The sequence below is a fragment of the Heterodontus francisci genome, chromosome 1 (genome assembly GCF_036365525.1).
Source record: "Heterodontus francisci isolate sHetFra1 chromosome 1, sHetFra1.hap1, whole genome shotgun sequence".
Classification (NCBI taxonomy): Eukaryota; Metazoa; Chordata; class Chondrichthyes; order Heterodontiformes; family Heterodontidae; genus Heterodontus; species Heterodontus francisci.
The window spans coordinates 214,848,141-214,859,114 of NC_090371.1; the positions used below are offsets into that span (position 1 = coordinate 214,848,141).

The 10,974-nt window shown below is 41.2% G+C and overlaps 1 protein-coding gene across 2 annotated transcripts in view; it reads left to right on the forward strand.

Moving 5' to 3' along the window:
- Window positions 1-7,066, forward strand: part of mmaa (metabolism of cobalamin associated A) — a 51,471-nt gene extending 44,405 nt beyond the window's left edge. For both annotated transcript variants that reach the window (XM_068041385.1, XM_068041393.1), the window contains one exon: window positions 4,536-7,066. In XM_068041385.1, the coding sequence (XP_067897486.1) occupies window positions 4,536-4,823 (288 nt within the window). In that variant the 3' untranslated portion in view covers window positions 4,824-7,066. The remainder of the gene's footprint in view (window positions 1-4,535) is intronic.
- The last annotated feature ends 3,908 nt before the right edge of the window (window positions 7,067-10,974 follow it).

A 10,974-nucleotide genomic window follows, 5' to 3' on the forward strand; every position in this document is an offset into this window, starting at 1 on the left:
AGAGAATTGCAAAACCAGTACTGAACATTACAGCAGAGAGATAGGTGTGGCTACCTGTTCACCTGATTGAATATAAAGGGCTAGCAAGAAGTTGCTGAAACAGACACTTTGTTGATGAAACCACAACTTCCTCGATGACTCTCACACCAATTAATTAATAAGCTGCTCACATGTCAGTTCAGATATTGGGAGATTAAGTGGTTCAGTATCAGTGAGGCTCTCCAGAACTTTGTGGGTAGCCTTCTCTGAGAAAAATAAACCAGATGCTTTCAAAATTAGCACAAAACACAAGGTACAGCTCTACGTTCAGCGTGCATTCCGTCTGATGTCAAAGGATGAGCATGCAAATAGTTTGACAACCTCTAGTGAGGAAAACCTGCAACAGTTATTTGAGGTGAAAAAGAAGCCTTTGACTTTGCTAACAGTTTACAGCTGTAGTTTCATAAGCATGGTAATCAGAGGTGGAAAATGTGGCGGTTAGGCCAAGTGCCTTGCAGACTGCATTGTCAATGTGACACCTTACTGTGGGCTGAGTGCTTAATGTATGCGCTGTACAAGCATTCCTCTCCTTTCAGTGCATGCTCTTTAGTCAACTGTACTTGGACCATCTTCCCCTCGTCCAGAGAACTTTTCAACATTTGCTCCCATAACCTATGGATGTGAGAGACTGTATTTGATTTATTTGCCGTCTTCTGCACATCGTTTTATTAGGAGGGTTTTATTAGGGTTCCCCTAAAAAGCTACTTTCCCCAGCACCAAATTATTAAGCCGTCTTCAGTAAAGGGGCAGTTCTTGGAGATCCACCAAAAATATTGAGTAAGCAGTAAGCCACCATCAAAACAAAATCTACCTTGCTTCCTACCCCACCAAGTGAGACAGTGCTCAATATGGATGTGAGGATAATGCAGGCAGCATATTTAAATTACTCAACCCTACAGAATCGATGGTCAGGATGCCTCACAGGCGATGCAGAGGATGCTGTCTGTTTTATCCCCTAAATCTTACCCAGGTTTGGTATTTAAGGGATTAGATGCAATTCAAAGCTTTCCACTCTACCACAATACACCGACATACCTTATGCCTCAGAATAGTGCCGTTACTTGCATAACTTTGACTTTCCCATATAAAGATTCCTTGTATTTTATTTTCTGAATGAGATTTTCAATTTAATCCAATTGAGTTCCATTTTTATGGAAAGCGTTATGTTGTGGTATGCATCATGTGGAGACTTGACTAATCTACTAAGGATTCTTAAAGCCTTCAGTTACAATGAATGTATGACTCTGGGCTGGATTCAAATGCAGGTCTAACAGTTGAAAGGCAGACTGTTCTAAGTAGTGCACCATCCAGTATACAGATCAATAATTTGCAAAAGTTGTGAGTTATTAGACAGAAAAGTGAAACTACGATTGCAGCTAATGCAGGTCTGATCTTGTTGGATACCATTTGTATGTCTATGTAATTTAGTCTTGTATCTAACACATAACCTTAATACGCATAAAGATTGTCCATCATACTTCTAAGTGGTGCACTTACAAAATTTAAGTCATCTTTGCTCCTGATTGCTCAAATAACCACTGTCTGTTAAGATAGTGTTACGATCAGGTGAGGAGGGGTCGAAGGGCTCCCCTCTCTTCCCTAGTTGTTTGACCACAACAGGGTTTATTTCTTTTTAATAATGAATGTACTTGCCAATTCAGTGAGTGTTTCACTATTTATGTGCTATGATCATAAAAGAACCAATCGGACAGGTTTTCTTGGGTTGAACAAAGAGTTTAGCTTTATTGTATCTAAACCAATCTAAGTAAGATAAACCACGCTCCAACTTTCTCACACGCACACTCTTGAGGATCACATACATACACAAATAGGTTACACAGTGGGGAAGAATAGATTGGTCGGATTAGAGTCCGGAACAATAAAAAGGGGTATACAGTCTGTGGAGTTTGGTGACTCGGTTGTCCTACGGATGAATTCGGTGGTCCTGAGGTTTCCAGCTTGTAGATGTGGCCAGCAGATTTAGTGGTCCTCCTGGAAAACAGCGATGCGGATGAGTTCCGTCACAGGGTTTCAGTGTGCCACAGTGATGGATTTAGGTAGTTACGGCCAGTAGGCAGGGTTCGAAACTTGCCCAGTGGACTGGGGAGAGAGAGGGGCCCCCACTTGGGTCTCTTCTGATCAGGGTCAGTTGCTTGTGTGCTGCCGAGAGAAAAAAGCCAGCTTAAAACACACAGATGGTGGGCCTGTCACATGATTTCTCAATGTGTATTTCCTCTTGCAACTTACTTAGCTCATGTCTAGGACTTCCCTTCTCTCCATCAGGGTGCCATTGTTCAAGGGATTACCTTTGAGTGGTCCGTCTCCACCAGTTTAATGTCCCAAGATTGCCTTTAATGTCTTGTTTTTGGGGTCTGGCCAGCCAATTCGACTCTCTCTCAATGCAGTGGAATGCAAGGGATTTTGATGCAAATTTCGGTAGCCATTTTTGTTGCTAGCAGTCACTTTTTAAAAAATTTAATTCAGGTTTTTAGCCGATGGATTGAAAAAAAATTGGTGTAGCACATGTTTGTGACAATAACAATGCCAATTGTTTAATTTAGACCAACACCTATACATTTGGTTACTCATTTATTTTCAAAGCTACCAATTAGGAACCAGCAAGTGTTAAAAAATGGAAAAAATCAAATGGTTAAAACAACTTTTTCCAATTTCTTTTAGCAACTGTGTTGTCTCATCAGTTAGCTATGTGCACCTTAAATAAATGCAACTTATAATGTAGCACACTTAAATAGTTTGTGAAAAGAATTTTAACTTCCCCAAAATTGCCCAGTTTCTGTTAGAAATCAACTCAGTAAGCTTTACCTTCAGAGGCCTTCCCATGTCAGAGGATTGGGGCTTAAGGTTTGCTCATTTTGTGGAACGTACTTTGTACCAACTTGATCTTGATATTTTTTGAACCACCATACGAGCAATTCAGTAACTTGTTTCTATCATCACCTCCAAAGGGACATAGTGCAGACTGTACTGTAACTTCATGTAAATTATCTTCACAGCATTTTCAATCGATCTTTGTGACATCTCATCTGCTCCCTGTCACCAGTTCGTAACACTGAAAAATCACCTCTAATGTACTCTCAACTAGTAACTGTATTCCAATTTCAGGATAGGCCTTCCCAGATCTCAGCCTCTACTTGCCAGGAGTTAAGTCCTGGACGGCTTCCTGCATCACTATCTAGTGTCCTCAGCCTCAATCTTCCTTTTCCTCTTTCAGTGCTCCCACACTAAATTATATTGAATCATTCCATGTTCCGTCATCCCCCCACTTCATTATCATCCTAGCTCTTTCACTAGTACCTATGACTTCCCCACCTCACTGCTTACAAGTCCACCTTTCCCAGTTCTCAAAGGCACTGAAATTCCGTACAGTATGCCAAAACGGCTATGGGAAACCACTGGAGGGCCATGGCAGAAGACTGAGAATACACCCCATGAAATTTCAGGGATGCAAGCTCCAACTTCCTGAATCTGCCATGTCTGAAGATCTCTTCTCCCTGCCTCCCAAAATATTCCTAAGCATCAGCACCCTTCACAACCAGTGTTTCCACTCACCTGTACCACCCTACATGTGTGCCCAGGCCTTACTTCCACTTAACTGTTGTCAGAGTTCATCACCCATAAACTGTTTCATGGCTCAAACTGCATTCTTATTGACTGTTGCCACGCCCCAATCTGTCATATCAATATGCTGCAGTTACTCCTAGGTCCAGCCCTTCCCTACACTCCTTTCTTGGTGCAGCCCTTTCTGGCTGCATCCATGTGCCAAACTTAATCCCTTGCTTCTTTCTGGCCACACCACTTCACCCCAGACCCTTCCTTGCAAGTTTTGCAGCATGTCCCCCATCTTGCTGCATCCGTAAACTTTGAACAAGGTGCATGTTGTGTACATCAGTAAAGGGACATGTGCAGGAATCACACATGAGTAATGAAGAAAAGAGAAACTTACAGAGTGAGGGAGACAGAAACAATGAGGAAATAGATGTTCACAGAGATATCGACATCATTATGAGAAAGACCTATCAGCCATCCACATAGAGAGGGGGGAAAGAGAGTGAAGATTTAGAGAAAAATTGAGAGAAGGACTCAGTTTTGTATGTGTGGGCAGGAAGTCAAGAGATGGTTAGAGAGAGAAGCACTTTTTTTTGTATCACAGAGGATCAGTAATATTTGAATATATGGTATAATTGCCACTAATAGATGTAAATGGTTTTTGGGTATGCAGTTCCCATTGTATTAGGAAAATCAGTGGAGTTTAGTGAGCATGCCTGTTAGTTCAAGGTAATTTGAAGAATATGCTAGTATATTTGAGGTACTGTTGTCAAATTGAACAGTCAATCACAAATTGCTGATAATTTCCAGAAAGCTATTTCATAAAAATTTCCTTTATTTTTTGTAATTTTCATATACATCTGCAAGCGCGACTCAATTATAAGAAAAGTTTAGTATTTTGTAAAGCAATGCTTGTTTTCCTTTTTTAGGTGATCCGCGTGTCTTCAAAAACTGGGGAAGGAATTCCTGAACTTTGGGAGAAAATAGTAGAATTCCGCACCACAGTAACTGCAAGTGATGAGTTTCAGATGAAAAGACAAAAACAACAGAAAGTGTGGATGTGGAGCCTGATCAGAGAGAATGTTACTGAGTACTTCTGCAACCATCCAGCTGTCAGGAATCAGATTCCCAGTTTGGAAGATAAGGTTGTCAGTGGCGAAATAACTCCTGGTCTAGCAGCAGACATCCTTCTGAAGGCATTTTCAACCAAGGAATAAATACTAAATGAAATGTTATAAATCTGTGTGTTATGGATTGCATATTTTGAAGTGAGCATCATATTTGCAGAGACAAATTTTAATCGTCCAAAATATTTTAAAGGATCGTTCTTTGCTGGCTCAATGAGATCTCCTTATAGAAGCACCTTTATGAAGATTCTCTAGCATTACTTTACTCACTTAAAATCATTTCTGTGCAAGCATTGCAATGTGATCTGGTTTCATTTTCGAAGCTGGCTGTGGTCATAATTCACTAATCACTTTGTCATATGGATTAAATGAACACTTTTTGTGGAAATAATCATATGAAACTATTTCCATGAAATAGCTTCTCTCTATAACTTTAGGTTTTTACCATTTCTCAATCTCTTGACTTATCAGGACTTTATGGAAATTTTATTTTACTTCTGTATATGATATATGATTGAGACTAGGAGGTTGATTTTCCAAGTACACATGGTGGCAAACCTTTTCAGAAAATTGTAGTTGCCCTACCCGTGATTTTCTAATAAGCACTGCAAGCGAAGTCTCCTGGTTCCAAAGCACACTAACTACCAGCCCAGCAGTTGTATTCATTGAACCTTGTACAGTAATTATGCATTTGACAAGTGTCAAAACAAAGGAGTAGCCCATCAAGCCTGTTCTGCCATTCAATACGATTGTGGCTGATCATCCCCTTCAATGCCTTTTTCCCACACTGCCCTCATATTCCCTTATGCCATTTGTATTTAGAAATCTGTCAATCTTTGCTGTAAACATACTCAATGAGTGAGCTTTCACAGCCCTCTGGGGTAGAGAATTCCAAAGATTCATAACCCTCTGAGTGAAGAAATTTCTCCTCATCTCTGTCCTAAGTGGCTTCTCCCCTTATTTTGAAATTGTAACCCCTGGTTCTAGACTCCCCAAACAGGGGAAAACATCTTAGCTGCATCTACCCTGTCTATCCCTTTTAAGTATTTTATAGGTTTCAATGAGATCACCTTTCATTCTTCGAAACTCTAGAGTATACAGGCCCAGTTTACCCAATCTCTCTTCATAGGACAGTCCTGCAATCCCGGGACAAGTCTGGTGAAACTTTGTTGCACTCCCTCTAGGGCAATAATATCCTTGGGTAAATGGACCAAAACTGCACACAGTACTTAAGGTGCAGTCTAACCAAGGTTCTATACAATTGAAGCAAGACTCCTGTACTCAAATCCTCTTACGATAAAGGCTAACATAGCAATAGCCTTCTTAATTGCTTTCTGCACCTGCATGTTAGCTTTCAGTGACTTATTGACAAGGACATCTAGGTCCCTTTGGACATCTACACTTTCTAATCTCTTGCCATTTAATAAATACTCTGCACATCTATTCCTCCTACCAAAGTGGATAATCTCACATTTTTCCACATTCCACCTGCCACGTTCTTACCCACTCACTATGTCTGTCCAAATCCTCTTGAAGCCACTTTGCATCTTCCTCACAATACACATTCCCACCTAGTTTTGTGTCTTCCGCGAACTTGGAAATACTACATTTGGTCCCCACGTCCAAATCATTGATATACATTGTGAACAGCTGGGGCCCAAGCACTGATCTCTGCGGTACCAAACTAGTCACAGCCTGCCAACGCGAGAATGGCCCGTTTGTTCCTACACTGTTTTCTGCCTGTTAACCAATCCTTAATGCATGCCAGTGTATTACCTCCTCTCCCATGTGCTTTAATTTTGCTAACCAACCTCCTGTGGGGGACCTTATCAAAGGCCTTTTGAAAATCCAAGTATACCACGTCCACTGACTCCCCTTTATCAATTCTGTTGGTAACATCCTCAAAAAACTCCCCACAGCTTCGTCAAACATGATTTCCCATTCATAAATCCATGTTGACTGTCCAATGAACCAGTCCCTATTACATAAGCACATTTTGTCTTTTGTGTAGGGAAAAATAAAGAATTTATTTCACTGTTTGATTGCCTTTGTGTGGGTTATAAAACGTTGGGCTTGGGTTTGCTTTTATTGGCTGATATGCCAGTCATTTTAGGGAGTTGTTATGGTGCTTTGATTGGTCAGCTGGGCTGCATGTAATTCTCATTTTATGTAATGTGATGACAATCAGACCTTGGCTGCAACTTTTCAGTTTGCTGCTACTACCAGAAATGTATGGCCTTTAACTGTTAAAGGAAATATTATTTTATAAGTAGTGAGAGGCATTCAACACCATCTGGTTACCCTTGCTCACATAAAGAATTTTTTAAAACTCCGTTCAGAGTCTATCATTTTTTGTATGATTTCATCTCATGCACTGATGCTGAAGCAACGCCTGATATTATGCTGTTGGTTTTTTTAAAACTTTATTTCTGTTAAGCTGATTTCTTCCCTCTTAACAGGTTGTAGTTCTGTGAGCTTTGCAGACATGGGTACTTTATCTAAATGGACATTCTTATATAAGCTTAGATAGTGAGCATCGATGGACTTACCAATTGTTGTGAATAAGCTCAATCTTGACCTCATCAAATGTCCTGCATTTTCCAGTAGGAGTTGCTAACTAGCAGCCAGCAGAAGATCCTTTCTAATTTAACTATTTCCTTCCCTTGCCCAGAAGTACTAAACCTAACTATTGTGACGCTAACATGAAGTTAGATAGATTGGGAAAGGGGGAGCTGCAGCAAGACCTGGGTGTCCTTGTGCACCAGTCGTTGAAAGTAAGCATACAGGTGCAGCAGGCAGTTAAGAAGTGAATGGTATGTTGGCCTTCATCGCAAAAGGATTCGAGTACAGGAGCAAGGATGTCTTGCTGCAATAATACAAGGCCTTGGTGAGACCACAGCTGGAGTATTGTGTGCAGTTTTGGCCTCCTTATCTGAGGAGGGATGTTCTTGCTATGGAGGAAGTGCAGCGAAGGTTCAACAGACTGATTCCTGGGATGGCAGGACTGACATATGAAGAGAGATTGGGTTGATTAGGCTTGTATCGCTAGAGTAGAAGAATGAGAGGGGATCTCATAGAAATCTACATAATTCTAACAGGACTGAACAAACTAGATGCAGGAAGGATGTTCCTGATGACGGGAGTCCAGGAACAGGGGTCACAGTCTAAGGATAGGGGGTAAGCCATTTAGGACTGAGGTGAGAGATTTCTTCACCCAGAGAGTGGTGAACCTGTGGAATTCTCTATCACGGGAAGCAGTTGAGGCTAAATCATTAAATATATTCGAGAAAGAGTTAGATATAGTCCTTCGGGCTGATGGGATCAAGGGATATGGGGAGAAAGTGGGAACAAGTTACTGAGTTTGGATGATCAGCCATGATCCTATTGAATGATGGAGCAGGCTCGAAGGGCTGAATGGCCTACTCCTATTTTTCTATGTTCCATGAAGTGCAGCGATTGAAACTATAAGAATTCAAACCTAAAGAGTTATAAAAATAAACTTTTTGTTTTTAAAAAAGTGCGCAATGTGCTCCAAAACGGCCACTGAAGGTTAAAAGACCTGGCTTTTTATATTCAAACTGTCTAGTGTCTGATAGGAACAAAAGAATCCAAGCCAAGAGGTGTCAATTGAACCCATCAAGAGACATTTTTGAATAGAATGGGTTCTTCTGAAACAAAGAAAGTGTCAAGTCGCCACATCCTGGGCCATTGTCGGTCACTACAGGGAGGAAACTCTTGTCTGCAAACAGAGGAAAAGGTGTGAAACCATTTTTGACCTTAAAGGTAGCTCTCTGGAGACAGAGGAGGGAGACCCAGGAAGAAGCATGAAAGCTTGTCCAGCTGGGAGAAAATTCAACAAGCAAAAAGGAAGGCACCCTGCTGCAAATTCTTAATTTCAACTTGTGCAGCAGTGAACTGGAAGTGATCCTCTGCCTTCAAACTGATCTTTCAAACAACAGAGAAATCTACAAACACCTCAGGCCTGCAACTAAAGAGAAATTGACCTCAGAGAATTCAACAGGTTTACCATGAATCCCCAAACCCTACCTCATTTCAAGCCACCACTTCTTTTCCGCTCTATTTGTCTCTTGTGTGTGGGTGTGCACGTGCACATGAGTGAGTGCATAAATGGGTGCAGTTGTGACAATTTTGGGGTAAATAATCTTCTGTTTTAAACCTACAAGAAAATCTGTTGTCTGTTTATTTGACAAATAAAACACAAAGGGGTTAAAATTCTAATAACAAAAACATTTGCTGCAGTCAGGTGGGAGTTGAACAGTGGAAACCACCCACAACCATCACCACGTGGCCATAAACTAGTAATATTCCTCATTCCAACCTAACTGAGATCAACTAATTCGGCACAAACCAGAAATGAACCCAGGGAACCTTCCTGTCCTTATGATTCAAGCAGGACTTTTACTGACACGTTAATAGCACTAACTCCTCTTCTAGAGCTTCTATATCTATTTTATAAAACTAAGCACATACCTTGCTTTCCTGTCTTCTTCTAAGTCCCATTTTCCATTTTGGAGGTTTGATTCGCATTTTAAAAATTGATTTGTGGCTGAAAGTCAATTCCAAAGGCCAGTTTTTCAAACCATTCAAGATCTAGACTTGTAAATAGTGACATCATCATATAGACACAGCTAGGTCAACTTTTAGCTCAGTTTTATAGAAGTAGAGGGGAATGTTGGTGGGAAAATGCATTAAATGTGAGAAAGATAGTCAATACAGAGATATTTTAGAGAATAATTGAGAGGAGGAGGGGTATGGAATGCCTATTATTTGTGAAAATATTTTATTCATTCACGGAATGTGGATGTCACTGCCAAGACCAGTATTTATTGCTCATCCCTAAGTGCTCTTGTGAAGACGATGTTGAGCAGCCGCCTTGAACTGCTGCAGTCCATGTGGTGAAAGCACTCCCAGAGTGCTGCTAGATAGGGAGTTCCAGGATTTTAACCTAGTTTTGATGAAGGAATGGTGACCTATTTCCAAGTCAAACTGGTGTGTGACTTGGAGGAGAACTTGGAGGCAGTGATGTTCCCTTGCATCTGCTGCACTTATCCTTCTGGGTGTTAGAGGTCACAGGTTAGGGAGGTGCTGTAGTGCATCTTGTAGATGGTACACTCTGCACCACGTTGTACTTGTAATGGAGGGAGTGAATGCAAGGTTGTGGATGGGGTGCCAATCAAGCTGGCTACTTTGTTCTGAATGGTGTAGAGTTTCTTGATTGTTGTTGGGGCAGCTCCCTCATCCAGGTAAATGGAGAGTATTCCATCACACTCTTGACTTGTGCCTGACAAATGACGGAAAGGCTTTTGGGAGTGAGTGGTGAGTTAATCAGCTCAGAATATGCAGCCTCTGAGTACCCAGCCTCTGACCTGCTCTTTTAGCCACAGTATTTATGTGACAGGTCCAGTTAAATTTCTGGTCAGTGGTGAGCTCCAGGATTTTGATGGTGGGGGATTCGACAATGATAATGCCGTTGAACGTCAAGGGGAGGTGGTTAGACTCCCTTTTTGGTGATGGTCATTGTCTGGCACTTGCTACTATCAGCCTAAGTCCAAACATCTTCCAGGTCTTGCTTCATGCAGGCATGGACTGATTCATTATCTGAGAAGTTCCAATTGGAACTGATTCCCATTGACTTCAATTTTTTCTAAGATTTCTTGATGCCACACTTGGTCAAATGCTTGATTTCAAAGGCAGTCACTCTCACCTGACCTCACCTCTGGAATTCAGCTGTTTTGTCCATGTTTGACCGAAGGCTGTATTGACACCTGGAGCCATTGGTCCAGGTGAAACCCAAACTGAGCATCGGTGAGCAGGTTATTGGTGAGTATCACTTGAAACCACTGTTGATGACATCTTCCATTGCTTTGCCAATGATGTAAGAGTAGACTGATGGGGACAGTAATTGGCCAGATTCGATTTGCCCTTTTTTTTTTGTGGACAGAGTATACCTGGGCAAATTTCCACTTTGCCATTAGATGCTACTGTTGTAGCTTTACTGGAACAACTTGGCTAGGGACGTGGCTAGTTCTAGAACACAAGTCTTCAACACTACAGCCGGGGTGTTCTCAGTAGCCATAGCTTTTTCTGTATCCAGTGCATTCAACTGTTTCTGGATATCACGTGGAGTGAATTAAATTGGCTGAAGAATAGCATCTGCATTTCCTACATTACAACAATAACTACACTTCAAACGTATTTATTTGGATGTAAAGCACTTTAA